The sequence below is a fragment of the Carcharhinus amblyrhynchos genome, chromosome 3 (assembly GCF_965287045.1).
Source record: "Carcharhinus amblyrhynchos chromosome 3, sCarAmb.v2.hapA, whole genome shotgun sequence".
Taxonomy (NCBI): domain Eukaryota; kingdom Metazoa; phylum Chordata; class Chondrichthyes; order Carcharhiniformes; family Carcharhinidae; genus Carcharhinus; species Carcharhinus amblyrhynchos.
Window position 1 is genome coordinate 59,011,051 of NC_137326.1, and position 15,408 is coordinate 59,026,458.

Below are 15,408 nucleotides of genomic sequence, written 5' to 3' on the forward strand. Positions count from 1 at the left end.
GAACATTACCAGTAGAAATATTCTAATTTCTTCTATTTTCATGACACTAATATATTCCTGATTCCCACTGGCTGGACTAGGCCCAGTGGTTAATGCCTTAACTCAGAATGAGATGTCCTCGATCAATGCATATGTCCATGTTTTGTGAACTGTTTCAAATATTGTGCGCACACCAATACTGTGAAACGGAACAATAAGACTGACATACCAATGAATAGATTACAATGCCAAAGGAGAATACCATATCTACAATATTTAAAAATAAACTGCAACAGCAGTTTGGAACACCCTGAACAGAATTTTCTAGCTGTTCCCACCAGCAGGACCTTCTGGCAAATCCCAGTGCAGGTTTCCCGGGGGGGGGGGGGGGGGGGGCGGCGGTTGGTGCGTGAAACAAGAAACCCCATTGAGAGCAGTGGGACCAGAAGATCCTGCCAATAGCAAGCTACCTTCGCTGCCGCAAAACATGCGGCTGGAGGGGTGGAAAATCTCACCCAATGCCTAGCACAGTTAGGAACACCAACTTAGTGTAGTTGTTAAGGCTTTAACTGGTGCATTTTGGTACACCAGACCTAGAAGGAGTAGCAGAGTACCTATGGTCATTATGAACCCTATATCTCAAACAGTTAGGAATACCATACCTAACATAGTTGGCAATGCTTTAATTTAATCAGTTAGGAACACCAAATCTAGATTAGTTAGGAACACTATGTAAGGGACAGTTGGGAATGCCATACTCAGAGCTGTTGGAAATACCATACCTAACTTAGTTTGGAACTCAATACTTAAGACGGGTAGCAACATCATACCAACATTACATCAATAGTTATATCTAGGACAGTTAGGAACACCACAGCCAGAACTGTTGGGAACACTACCTAATATTAATAGTCTCATACCTGGACCAATTAGGAGCTATATCAAGAGCAGCTGGGGACACCTTACCCAGAGGATTTGGGAATACTAGGACAGGTAAAAATGTTAGAGGGTATGTAAAAATACCTTTAAAATTTCCATCTCCAGTTTTGAATAAAAGAAGCAGCTTTTCTATTGATTGTGTTTTCAGGTATGTTTGACTCAAAACATTAACCCTGTTCCTCTCTCCACAGATGTTGCCAGATCTGCTGAATATTTCTAGCACCTATTTTTTTTCTCCACTTCTCTCTCCTCCTTCAAGACCTTCTTTAAAACCTACCTCTTTGGCCAAGATTTTGGTCACTTGACCTATTATGTTTATATGGCTCACTGCCACATTTTGCTTGAAAACACTTCTGTAAAGTAACTTGGTAGGCTCTACTGTATTTTTTTTAATTCATTTAAGGAATGTGACCATTGCTAGCAAAGCTAGCATTTGTTGCCAATTTTAAATTGCCCTTGTTAAAAGAAATTGTTCATATTAGTTAGTACAAGTCATTGTTTCATAGCTGTGGCTCGGTTGGTAGCACTCTGAATCAGTGATTGTGGGTGATATCTCCTGCCAAGACCCTGAGAATATATAAACCTGGCTGGCACTGGTATTGCAGAGGAAGTGTTCCACTGTGAATGTTTCACTTTTTAGTGTGAGTTTTTAAATAAGATCTGTCTTGTTTTCAGAAGAATGTAAAAGATTTTAAGGTTCTATTCAAAGAAGTGCAGTGTGGACTATTCACTTTTGTCCTGGACAATATTTATCCCTCAGCTAAGATTACCAAACAGATTATCTATTTTGCATCTTATTGCTACTTTGAGATTCCCTGCATTACAATACTGACTACACTTCAAAATTATTTACTTGTCTGTGTTTGTAACATCAAGGACATAAAAAGTTTTATAAAAATTTAAATGGTTTGTTACCATGTTACCCTTAAATAGGTAACACAGGTAAATACACAAAGGGAATTTTTTCCTTTAAAATGCCTTAATATACAACTTGCTAAAATGACAAGACCCAATGAGTTTTATCTTGATACTCAGTGTCTATATTTTCAAGGCATATCCTTCACTGAAACCCTTGGCTTCATGGGTAGATGATCTTCTTGCAAGAATCAAGTTTCTACAGAAGTGGATTACTAATGGGATTCCAGCTGCCTTCTGGATCAGTGGATTTTTCTTCCCACAAGCATTTCTAACGGGGACGCTCCAAAACTTTGCACGACAGTCAGTTATCTCTATTGACACAATATCATTTGACTTTAAGGTAAGAAATGGGGAGAGGGACTAAGTAGAAAATGCCTTATATATTGAGCTTTCACCACCAAGTCCTGAGCTCAAATTCAACCCTGATTGATTGATGGAAAAAGAAGAATGAAAGTGTGCTCTGCTATTTGTCTATAAGGACCCCAGTTGGGGATGTTCTTGAGGAATTAGGAGAGATTTTATAAATGTGGTGGTTCCAATTGGATGGAAACTAAAACTTTCATTTCTTGGTGATGGGTTGAGATTTAGTGACAAAGTTAGCAGCATGTGTGTGGTGTGTTGGACTTCATGCTGACCTGTGGCAGTTTGTTAATGTATTTGCATGCCATGAATAATCATTAGTGGAAAACATTTTTAAAATGACATTCTACCTTCAAGATAAAGTCGTTTGAAGGTGATGTGTACCAGTCGACTTTGTGCAGGGTCCGCGATTTTCCTTGTTAAGCGCTATGACACAAGGGAAGGGAGCAACAGAATGGGAACTTCCATGGAGACTGTTGGTGGTGAAGGGTGTAGAGTGGGGTTGAGCATGAAGAATGGAAGAGGGATCGTGGTGGGTACAGAGGGTGGGTTGAGGGCATGGAAGCTATTAACAAAATCTTTTGTCTGCAATGAGCAGTGTTTTAAGCCTAGGTATGTAATGGCACAGTCTGGAGGAAAATCTACTCTTTATCTAACCTCTGCTGGATCTGTCCTGGAAGGATATTTTTAAAATTTGTTTATGGGATGTGAGCATCACTGGCTGGGTCAGCATTTATTGCCCATCCTTAATTGCCCACGAGTGAGTGCCCTAACTACTCAGCCATTTATAAGGGCACTTAAAAGTCAACCACATTTCTGTGGATCTCAAGTCACATGTCAGCCAGACCAGGTAAAGACAGTAGATTTCCTTCCCTAAAAGGACATTGGTGAACCAATCAACAATAGTTTCAGGGTCATCATTGGACTTTTAATTTCAGATTTTTTTCATTGAATTCAAATTTCACAAAAGCATTGCCCTGGACTCTGGATTACTATTCCAGTGATAGTACCACCATATTCTGTGTAGCGGGAGCTTCATTCTGTATCAAATCTGACCTATACTCAATCTAGGCATGCTTGATGGGTTCTGCGCTCCTGGCACCACTGGATATTTGATAATCTGGTGGAAGCCCTCTCTTTCTAAAGCACATTGTCTGAGATAAGTCTCAGTGGGAATAATTGAAATGTTGTAGGCTAACTGAGAGCCCTCTAAAGATACTGACAGCAAACAACCTGAGGTTCAAAATGAAAGAATGCCATTCCCCAGTGTTAATCTCACATTTTCATCATTTTTATGCTGATCATTTAAAGAAACAGGATAGCATTAAGCATTCATAAATATTTCCAAATTAAAATGAAGATTTAGACTTGGGGTTTATAGAATCACTCGATCACAAATCCTAGTTCTTGATTGTTCCACCAGCAAAATATTTAATAGCCATAACCATCTTCCTGCTTTACAGTTCCAATGAATTTTTTTCTAAGTATTAAATGAATGCTGTCTATATGCATCTGAATATTATTGACCTCATCCAGGCCTTTGTTGCATCTGACTAAACTATTCCAACATGTTCCCCACAGCTTTCCACATTTCGCTCTCTATAAACATGAGCTTATCCAAAACTTTGCTACTGTGTCTCTGAACTAGCGAGAAAACAGGAATTACAGACCCATTTTTTGGGCGAGTTTGAAAACACAATCTTTTCGCATTTATGCAAAAAAAGTGCTAGGATATGATTCTTGCCAGCTTGGGCAGGGCGGGGGGGTGTTTACAGCACAGAGCCTAAGCTCGCTGGTGAAGCTAGCTGCTGAGCTCCAGAGGTGCCATTGCATAGGTGCACCAATCTGAGTGTACTGGGAGATTTCCTGACTTTATGACCCCCAACTTCACTGACAACTGTATCCCCCACAGACATTGCCCCCCTGTGCAAAGTTCCATCCTTCCCTTGCTGATACTCTTAGTTATGAGGAGAGATTGGGTAAACTGGGGTTGTTCTCCCTGGAAAGATGGAGAATGAAGGGAGACCTAATAGAGGTGTACAACATTATGAAAGATATAGATAGGGTGAACAGTGGGAAGCTTTTTCCCAGGTTGGAGGTGATGATCACGAGGGGTCACAGGCTCAAGGTGAGAGGGGCGAGGTATAACTCAGATATCAGAGGGACAATTTTTACGCAGAGGGTGGTGGGGGTCTGAAATACTCTGCCAAGTAGGGTGGCGGAGGCGGACACGCTGGGATTATTTAAGAATTACCTGGATAGTCACATAAGCAGCCTGGGAATGGAGGGATACAAACGAATGGTCTAGCTGGACCAATGCGTGGCATAGGCTTGGAGGGCCTGTTTCCTGTGCTGTACTGTTCTTTGATCCCTGTACCCTGGCAGAGCTTCTTCCTTCACCAGTCACTACCCCTGGCAGAGTTCCCCCCTCTACCCACCACCCCAGCCAATCGCTCACACCGGTCCTGGCAGGGTTCAACTCTTCCCTCCCACCTCCGTGAAGCTCCCCGCTTGTCTCCCTGACCCTTTCACGGCTCCACCGCACTCTGGCACTGCCCCAGCACATTAATAGGAGTGGCCTAGTACTTCGTGTCGTTGTGTGTGCTTAATTCTGGACCAGCAGATGGGCACCGCACAGCTCAGTGACTATTACTGCTGGCTGTGCAGACACATGGATTTGGCCTGTGTCTGTGGGAGTTTGCGCGTTCTCCCTGTAGTTGCGTGGGTTTCCTCCGGGCGCTACGGTTTCCTCCCACACCCCAAAGATGTGCTCTTAGGCTGATTGGTGTACCAAATTGACACTATTCTCCCCTGAATCTGGCTACATTAGGGGTTCCACTCACATACACACAGGGCAGGGTAGGTGTAGGAAGATGTGGCGGCGCGGGCTCGTTGGGCCGAAGGGCCTATTTCCCGTGCTGGGTTGTTCTTTGTTCTAATGGTGGCCATGATGTGAAGATGCCAGCATTGGACTGGGGTAAGCACAGTAAGAAGTCTTACAACACCAGGTTAAAGTTCAACAGGTTCATTTGGCAGCACAAGCTTTCGGAGTCTCAAGCTCCACACCTGAAGAAGGAGCCTGAGACTCTGAAAGCTTATGCTGTCAAATTAACCTGTTGGATTTTAACCTGGTGTCATGAGACTTCTTACTTTACAGTAGTGGTGCCCAGTGGGCTCTGCCAGGGTGCCAGGCAGGCTTGCCAGCTGGCATTACTGCATGGGCATTGCTTGACTCTGTTCCTGATCATCTGGGACTTTCAATGGCCTCCAATTTCCCCCTGGCAAGGTTATTACCTCTGGTCAGTGTTGGGGACCATATGAGATTCTCTTCGGGGGGAATCTCAACTGGTGAAGTGGTATAGGTAAGTGAGCCTGGAAAATAGTGTCCGAGACTCATGAATGACAAAGCATGTCATTAATATTTAAATAGGCTTCATGCCCTTTTTGGAGCTAAATACCAGGCGTGAACCCGAATTTTCACTTCCTGCTGATCTTAGCACCTTGCCTTGTCAAAAGTCAGGCGGGGTGAGATCACGACCACAATGTTTTGGAAGTTGTAGTATTGGAGGGGGTTACAGAGATAAGCTGGGGTAAGATCATGAAGGGAGTACAATACTATCTTCAAAAATGATATCACCCAAACCATGTTGCAGCTCTAATCAGCTACATCAGCATAGAGCACAGAGAAACCTGGGACCTCTCTACATAGCAGACTGGAATTCAGGCATATCAAAACACTGAGCAGATGCCAGATGTAGCCAAATGTACTGGCAATGGCTTGTTCATTCTCACAATGGCACTAAATCTCCAATTTCCTTCACCCTCACAAGGCAGCAGTGATTAGATTAAATGTATAAAATGAGTGTAGTCAGCCAGAGTGCAACCTTTCAAAAACCAGTCACAGTTCATCAAGTGCACAGAAGCCCCAATATCCTAGGTCGAGTAGGGCATTTTTATTGGTGCAGATATACTGCAGAAGTTCTCTAACACATATTTTGCAAAATTTCAGGCCAGATCCCCTTCTGGTGGCAATCACATGCAAACAAATTCAGGACGGTTATCCTAAATTTTAAGATTTTTTACCTTCCCAGCTGACCTTAGGAATGTACATGCTATTAAAAAGGTACAATTTGCCAGGATCCCTATGTCAAAGTGGAAGTCTTTGTTTCAAGAGAAACTGCTCAACTGAAATGCTTGGGGAGGATTTTGGACCTTACTTGGAATTCACTGCCATGTATTAAAAGGAGAAAAATCATAGTCGCATCATTATGGCTGATGCCACTGCAGTAGTAAGGGACCACTGCAATTTCAGTTCTGCAACCTCACAGATATGATGCTAAACTAAGGTTCTGTCTGCAATCTCATAGATATAAAAGATCCAATCGAATTATTCATGTATGCATATATTAAAAGGAGGAAAACATAGTCACGTCATTATGGCTGACACCACTGCAGTAGTGAGGGAGCACTGCAATTTCAGTTCTGAAACCTCACAGATGCGATGCTAAACTAAGGCCCTGTCTGCAATCTCTGATAGATATAACAGAGCTGATGGAATTACTCCAGGAAGGATAAGGGAATTCTCCTGATGCCCTGGCTAATATTCGTCTCAATATTCATCATTAAATTTACTTGGTCATTATCATATTGCTGCTTGTGGTAACTTGCTGCATGTGCACCACTTTTCCCTACATTACAAGTGATTACACTTCAAAAGTATTATTTAGTTGATTGTAAAGTGCTTTGAGTTGACCCGAAAGGCATTATGGTATTGTTGTAAAAATCAGCCTGTTTTAACCCTTATACAGAGGACAAATAACTTTGAGTAGACGTCTTATTAGTACAAACAATATTTATTTAAACCCACACAATCAATAATCACCCACCCGACCAACAATAAGTTATCTTACAGAAAATACAAGAATTCAAGTACAAGACCTTGACTTAACTTTGCGTGACAAGTACCCAAACAGATATTGGCCTTTATCTCTGCACTGGTCTTGGTAGTTGTCTGCGTAGTCTGGTCCTTTGGTCTGGTGTGGCACTCTAGCTCTGATCTTCTTTCTTTCCTTCCTTCTCAGGTGTGGTGGCTCTCCGTCGTTGTAGCTTGTTCATGGGGTCAGAGAGAGAGAGATTCCTGGTTGTGCAGCACCCTTTATACCCCGTTTGGTTTCACGCCCTTTTTTTTTGCCATTGCCAATCAATCGATCAGGACTTGATCACCCTGATCGATAAGAGTCCAATCAAGTGCTACCTGGGTGTGTCCCTGACGGCCATGCCTGTAGGTGTTGTAGGCACAGAGGTCACATACCCTCCTCCTAAATAAGGATTCACAGTGCCTTTATGTCTGGCACACAACCCAGTGTGATCAGAAAGTCTCTTTCATCCTGGAGATGGCCTATATCCTGTATATTCACTCATCAGGGTTGCAGCCTGTTTGTCTGTCTTTAAACTGCAGCCTGTCAGTTTAGTTTCTTGCCCAGTTGTCCCAGAGTGCTTTACAAAATGCCATTTTAGATGGCCTGTTTGGCTACAGTATATTAATGAAGATCTTTCTTTCTCTGAAGCTCTATTCCACAGGGTTGTGCTTCAGTAATGAGGCTTTGCAGGAGCTGTTTACTCCTGCAGCCTGATCTGCAACCAAGGTTTACAGCACACACAACTCAGATTGTTGCACAGCAAGTGGTTATAGCATTCATCTTTTATTCCACAAGCTCATTCCAGGGAGCCACAATTAATTTTCGTCAGTTCAGCTACTTTACTTTGCAATGCCTCATAATGCTTTCTTTATCCGGTCATCCCAATTTACAAAATTCAACAACGGGGTCCAATATAGATGATTGAGACACATTACATTTTTCAGAATTACTGGTTTTCTCAGGATCAAAGAGGTTTTTAATTGTGGGCATGTTCATTGAATGCATCAAATACAAATTCCATTAACTATAAGAGTTGGAAAGGCTTCTACTTGGTAAATGTGAAGTTAATTTGCAATGACAAGCACAGTTTCTTGCAGCCAGTTGGAATGCATCAAGTTAGTTGGTTGCTCCAGTGTCCAGACCTGCAGTCAGGATTTTAAGAAAAAATGAAAGTAATGGTAGGTGTGAGGGAACATGGCTTTAAGATGTGAGACTTAAATATGCTTGCATATATTGCAGATGTGATCTACTTAACTTTAAAGCTGCCAAAACTCTTTGCTTCTGGGATAAGGAAGACAGTTTTTAGGATTAAATCTTTGCTTCTCTGTGGGCGGCACAGTGGTTAGCACTGCTGCCTCACAGCAACAGGGACCCGGATTCAATTCCCGGCTTCGGTCATTGTCTGTGTGGAGTCTGCATGTTCTCCCCATGAATGGGTGGGTTTCCTCCAGCTGCGCTGGTTTCCTTCCGTAATCTGAAAGACATGCTGGTTAGCTGCATTAGCCGTGCTAAATTCTATTACTTGTTTGACAACTTACTGGTGATTTCATGAAATAAATCTTCTGACACATGTAGTCTTTGGGGAGATTCCACTCATTATACCCTCCATTCACATAGTCTGTGCTACTGCTAACTCCCTGGTACTGCAATTACATCATGCCTCTGACCTCCAATACAAAACAGCAACACTTCCATTTCAGCTTCTGAGAAGTTAGATGCTCACCTCTTTCTGTGTAGCAATCTTTTAATTCCCTACCTCCTTTAATTAATGGCGTTGCTTGCTCAACCCCGACTTGAATTTTCTGTTTCCCACCCAACCTTTGTCACATTAGCAAATTTGAAATGAACTAACCCCCAAATATCTCACCACATCCTCCTCAGGTTTTGGTGCATTTAAGCTCCACCTTGCCACATTTACATCTCACTGGAACCCCAATAATTTCAAGCCTCGAATGCTTATCCACACAAATATGGCTGCAACCATCAAGGTAAAACATCTTAGCCACTTCAGCAAAGAGGTGTCAAGAAGCACTTCTTGACAATAATGCATATTAAGCATCCTTTTACATGCTAGATTGTAACATATGTGCCATGCAGATGAAAATCTCTTCCTACAGCTCACAAACTGGACCTCTTCCAGTGGATTTATCCAAGGTGATGTTTATCACTATAAAAGTTATTGAAGCATTTGGTTCATGCTAGACATTAGGTGTTGCAACTTCTTCTACATTGCCACTTGGGTGAGACACTTAAGAACACCAATAGTGAACTAAGCCTTGAAACAGAGCTTACCTAGCAAGACATCTCTACAATGGTGTTAGAGGCACTGCATGGTTGTGCGAGATAGTGAATGAGTAAGGCATAAAAAAGACAAAGAAAGAATAGAGACTAACTAGGTGTTAAGAAAAGGATCCATATTACTCCTCCACACTTTCTTAATTGGCCACATGTCTAAAGTACATTTTTATAATATATTCTAGAGAACTACCTGGTGAGTGATAGAGCCAATCTTTAAACAATTTTAAAACCATTTATTCATCTAAGCCAAATACCAGCTTCAGAATAAGTTGTTATGGGAGTTCAAGTAAAACCCAATTGATGCCCCACCATATACACACAAGATGAAAGCCTTAGATTTTTGACAGTGTGATTTTCAGGCCCGGTATGCTAATGAGAAACGTCATAATTTGAGAGCAAGCTGCAAGCTGAAAATGAAATGCTCCCTTGATGCAAGTTCACTATCTCTAAACACAATTAACAATTTGCAAGGAATCAGAGATCCCTACCTTACGATCTGCACCTGCAGCCACTAATAAATTATGGCTTTCTCTTGCAACTGGATGGAAAATATTGGAATGAGGAATGGAAAAGAAGGAATAAGTCACCCAAATTGTCAGCTCAGGAGTGATCAGGTGCAAGTCAGTGAGCATTGAAATACCTTAGCTCTGAACTTTCCTTGAGGGACCTCTATGGAGGATCTAGGAAGGGCAAAATGTTATCTTGTCCTGAAGATATGCCCTGATACCATTCTAAAACCTAGGCTCAGGAGCATTAGCATTTTGAGATTCAGTGTTTTTGTCACCGTCAGGGTACTAAGATATTTCACTTTTGGGGTGGGGTCTGTGGGAGAGAAACTTTGGCTGTAGCAATTTACCACATAGAGACAGCTGTGTCAGCCAAAGTTTTGTTTTAAAAGTTATATTGAAGGTCATTTAAAATAACTGAGGGAAACAGAAACCAAATCAGATTCACATGAGATGGTCTTAGACAGGCCCAACAGACATCATAATTTAAGAGCAAGCTGCTGACAGAACATAAAACACTCTTCTGATAGATTAGACCCATCTCCCACACATCAGGTGAGGTGGATCTGTTCTCTGAAAGGGTGGACAGGTATGATAGTGACACAGGCTTTTCCTGTGGAGCCTGAAGGGACAAGCTAGCTCCTCTTGGTCCCACAAAAATAAATCAAAAATATCTTCTAGGTTGCTTTTCTGCTGGATTACTAACTGAAAGTGAGCATGGCGCAAATTAATGTCCATTGTTCCATTATTCCTTCTTGAACTGGGTGCCCCTCTAGGATGCTCTGTAAAAATGCAATATTTCCAAGTGTTCCAAATAGCCTAAGAACCTCAGGATGCTTACCTGCAAATAATTTATTAATTATTACAAAATGTGTATTGTGTATTGGATGGTAATTAAAGAAAGCACATAATATAATCAAATCTCAGCAAAAAGAAAAAGCTATTCAAAATACAAATGCTCATTGGATAACTAGCTTTAAAAACAAAAGGTTAAACTGATGCTACATGCACTCTCCTTAAGTAATAATATGGTATATTCTCAGACTGTACAATAGATTGTATATATCTCAGTTTTATTTATTAATTGTGAAAGAAAAAAGTAATGGGCCCACTGTTTATGATGATGTACTGATCTAATCCATACTGTCCCAATCACAGGTCATTGAAAATGCACCTTCCGACTTGCATCGTCCCAAAGTCGGGTGCTACATCTATGGCCTGTTTTTCGAGGGGGCTCGCTGGGACTCTGCTTTGTTTCAGCTGGCTGAATCACGGCCCAAAGAACTCTACACCGATATGGCTGTGATCTGGTTAATCCCAACTGCAAATCGTAAAACACCACAGCATGGAATTTACCTCTGTCCAATATACAAAACACTCACACGAGCAGGTAAGAGAAACTCAGGCATGATGCTTGTTATGGGCAGAACCCCTATGGTATAGAACAATTGAATCTTAGAATTATAACAGATAGGAGGAAGCCCCCTTGAGCTGGTGCCAACTTTCTGCAAGAGCAATTCAGTTCGTCCCATTCCCCAGCCCTATCCACATAGTTCTGCACTTCACGTGCTTTACTAAATCCTTTCAAAAGCCTTGATTGAATCTGCCTTAACTACCCTTTCAGCCAGTCTATTCCAGGTCATAATTCTCGCTGTGTAAAAAAAGCTTTCTCTCATGTCAGTCATATTAAATTGGTGTCTTCTGGTTCTCAACCCTTCCACTGATGGGAACAGTTTTTCTCTAACGACTCTGTCCACACCTCTCCTGATTTTGAACACCTCTCTGGACTATCCTCTTAACCTTCACTGCTTTAAGAACAACCTCAGTTTCTCTAATCTATGTAACTGAAATCCCTCCTCCATGGAACCATTCTCAAAATCCTTTGGCCTGCCACCTTCAATGATCTATATTCAAACTTCCCAGTAAATTCCCATGGAGTCGGCAATATTGGAACTTCTGCAGAGTTCCTAAGGGAGTGTGTATCCGGTCTCCAATGATCCGGAGACTGGAAGAACTGAGCCATTAATACTTATAAAAGCAACGGTCCTAGTCCAAGCCCTGGGAACAGCCTTGTATACCATCTTGTAGTTTGAAAAATAATCAATATTCTCCGCTTCCTGTCAGTCAGCTAATTTCATATCCATGCTGCCACTGTTCCTTATTTTCCATGGGCTATTCCCCTTTGCTGACAAGTCTATTATGTGGCATTTTATCAAATGACTTGTGGAAGTCCATGTGCACCATATAACATTGTCCTCCTCAAAAAAAAACTCAATCAAGTTGATTCATCATGATTTGCTTTAAACAAATCCTGGATCAGCTCTTCATCAAAGTTTATCCAGTATCTCAATTATTTTGGGCAGAATGTTCCCAAAAAAATGACTGTCATTTTGGGTGAGAAAAGGGATTTTCCCACACTTTGTCATCTTTTGGAAGCGGGGCAAGTTTTGCATTGATTCTGAGATGGGCAGGGCCTAAATATGCCAGCAACCTGGCTTCACAGAGATCATGTTTTTAAAGGGTGTCACAATCTCAAAATTAAATTGAGTTGCCCCCCCCATCATTGAATGCATGTTTCCCCATTACCACTCCTCCCCAACAAAGATCACCAGCCTCTCAATGGGTCCCCCATCATGACTCCCTTCATGTCCCTCCCACTTCATTATCCCCTATTCATGATCCCCCTTTCACTTGCCACCACTTCATGGCTCCCTTCATGTTTCTCCTTAATGATCCCTCCCCTTCGTTTCCCTCCCTTAATGACTCCCCCTTTGTAGCCCTCCTTACATGCACTCACTCCATTGGCACTGCCCCAGCACCCTTACAATGCCCATCTTGCAGTGCCAACCTGACATCCTAGCAGCAACCACCTGGCCAATTTAAACATGCTAATCTAGTTCCTACCCAGATTACATCTGGGCACAGTGGCTAGGAGGATCGCAAAAGGTTTTGCAGCAGTGCTGAATGCCCTAGATCCCTTAACCACAATTCTCCAACCTGCTCCATTCCAACATGATCTGCACTGTGAGCAACATGGCTAGAAAATCGCAGCCTTTGTCAGTGTCTTTAGAGGCATCTTCTTCCTTGGTGAAGGCAGATAAAACCTCAACCATCTCCACTGTTTATGTGCTTAGGTCTCCTTATTGCTCCCTAAATTGCCCTCACTTATTATTAGGGGGATTGTGGGGTCCTCTAGCAGAGATGATGAGGTTCCCCTAGGGAGCGTTAGGGGTGGGGATGGTGTAGAAGTTGAGGTTGTCCCTTGCAGACCTAGGTTACTCTGAAGTCGAAAGTGCTTTTTCTAACCTTCTAACTCAGTAACTATGAGGATAAAACTGGCAGAACTATCAGGAGTTAGCAATTTAAAACACTTTGTCAAATGATGCCCAGCACAATTGTCCAGGCGAAGTTAGTCCTATTGGACAATTGCTGAGTGAACTCTACGCTGGAAATTCCAAGAGGAATCCCCCAGCTCATCACTGGGGTACTTCCAACTCTGATGCTGGGGAGCCAAGAAGTTATGGCCCATTATGATGCAGTTTATTTTTCTTAGGGTGTAAAACTGACTTTCCTATCAATCCAGTGGTTTGCCCCATGACTCGAGGATATTTTTCTTCATTAAAAAGAACTGTCTTTATCCTTTCATTTATGTTTTACGCAGAAATGTGCACACAATAGTATAAGACATACAGGAAGTTACGTGATGTGTACTTCAAAAAAAACATTGGACAATATGCCAGATGTAAAGTAAAAGAGAGTACTTTGAACAAAAAGTATTTCCATCCATTTTGGACAAAAATATTCCTGATGAGACCTGCATATTTTAACTTGTCATTTGTTATTTCAGGTACACTATCAACAACAGGCCATTCCACCAATTATGTCATTGCTGTGGAATTACCAACTATTAAGACACAGAGACATTGGATAAAGCGAGGTGTGGCATTAATCTGTGCCCTAGATTATTGAAAAGGAGCTAGCAACAGAAATCTTAGCTCTGACAGGTCCATAATTAAAATATGCATTTTAATTCCAAGATAAATGTATCTGTCACATCCAATTAGTTATATACTTTTTTGGTTTGTTGTTTATCATGCATTTTTCATTTTGTTTTGCAAATATATTTAGTTTGAAGTAGGGCCTGAATTTTCCCTCTTAATAAAAGCAGGAGAAAGTTATCATAAGCAACTGACTAAAGAAATTAAAGGAGGAATTGCACCCTTATCATTACACATTCATTGGACAAATCTGAATCTGTATGATATAAAATGTATCCAACACACAGTGCCTACTCAATTGTCCTTTAGATATTTAGTCTGCCATACTCTGTGCAACAGGTAGAAGTAATTTTATGAACAATGTTGGGATATTTGATTAGTAATTGTATTCCATTTACAATGATTTTCACTTTTATTTCAATATGTTGATTACTACTTCAAAAGAATCTATCTAAAAAATTGCCACGTATTTTCTTGCTCAACTGAAGATAAATTTTATGTATAAACTTATGGATTTATAACCTGCACATTTGTATACCATCTCTTATACAATCAGATGCCTTACACACCAGTTACTTAATCTTTATTGAAACTATAATTGTATTGTAAAGTTGATTTAGAGTGCGATTTTACAAAGTGTTTTAAGGTAACTTAGAATTTAAAAATATATGCAGTTTTAAAAAGGAACTTTTTTTAGCATTGTACTTGTTGAATGAATAAAAGTTTTGAAAGATGGTTCTGATGTTCAGCAATGAGATGATGCAGTTCATTCTTTGCTTCACAAGGACATCAAGTGATTATGTATTCTTCAATGAATATTGCTTTTCCATTTCTTTAATATGGGATTTCTCTTTTCACATGTTGGTTAGCAAGTTAGAACAAAATCAAGGTTGACGTAGCAGAGTTACTGAGGGACTGCTGCACTGTTGAACATGACATCTTCCACATAATATCTTATCCTGAGACGAAGATATAAAATCTATCCAATACATCAGTGCCTACTCAATTGTTCTTTTGATATTTAGTCTGCCATGCTGTGTGTGTAACAGAAGTAATTTTATGAACAATGTTGGGATATTTGATTAGTAATTGTATTCCATTTACAATGATTCTCACTTTTATTTCAATATGTTGATTACTACTTCAAAAAAATCTATTTCTAAAAAATTGTCAAGTATTTTCTTGCTCAACTAAAGATAAATTTTATGTATAAACTTATGGATTTATAACCTGAACATTTGTATACCATCTCTTATACAATTGGATACCTTACACACCAGTTACTTAATAGGAAGTTATTCCTGGTGCCCAGGCCAATATTTATGCCACACGCAACATCACGGAAACAGATTACTGGGTCATTATCACATTGTTGTGAGCAAACTGGCTGCTGTATTTCCTAAATTACGACAATGACTTACACTCGAAAGTACTTAAATAGTTGCAAAGCACTTTGAAATGTCCTGAGGCAGCAAAATATTGTGCTTGGCC

At 40.9% G+C, this 15,408-nt stretch overlaps 1 protein-coding gene across 1 annotated transcript in view; it reads left to right on the forward strand.

Moving 5' to 3' along the window:
• Positions 1 to 14,960, forward strand: part of dnah1 (dynein, axonemal, heavy chain 1) — a 537,372-nt gene extending 522,412 nt beyond the window's left edge. The window contains exons 77-79 of the mRNA XM_080184401.1: positions 1,970 to 2,176; positions 11,078 to 11,309; positions 13,767 to 14,960. Coding sequence (XP_080040527.1) covers positions 1,970 to 2,176; positions 11,078 to 11,309; positions 13,767 to 13,888 — 561 coding nt within the window. The 3' untranslated portion in view covers positions 13,889 to 14,960. The remainder of the gene's footprint in view (positions 1 to 1,969; positions 2,177 to 11,077; positions 11,310 to 13,766) is intronic.
• The last annotated feature ends 448 nt before the right edge of the window (positions 14,961 to 15,408 follow it).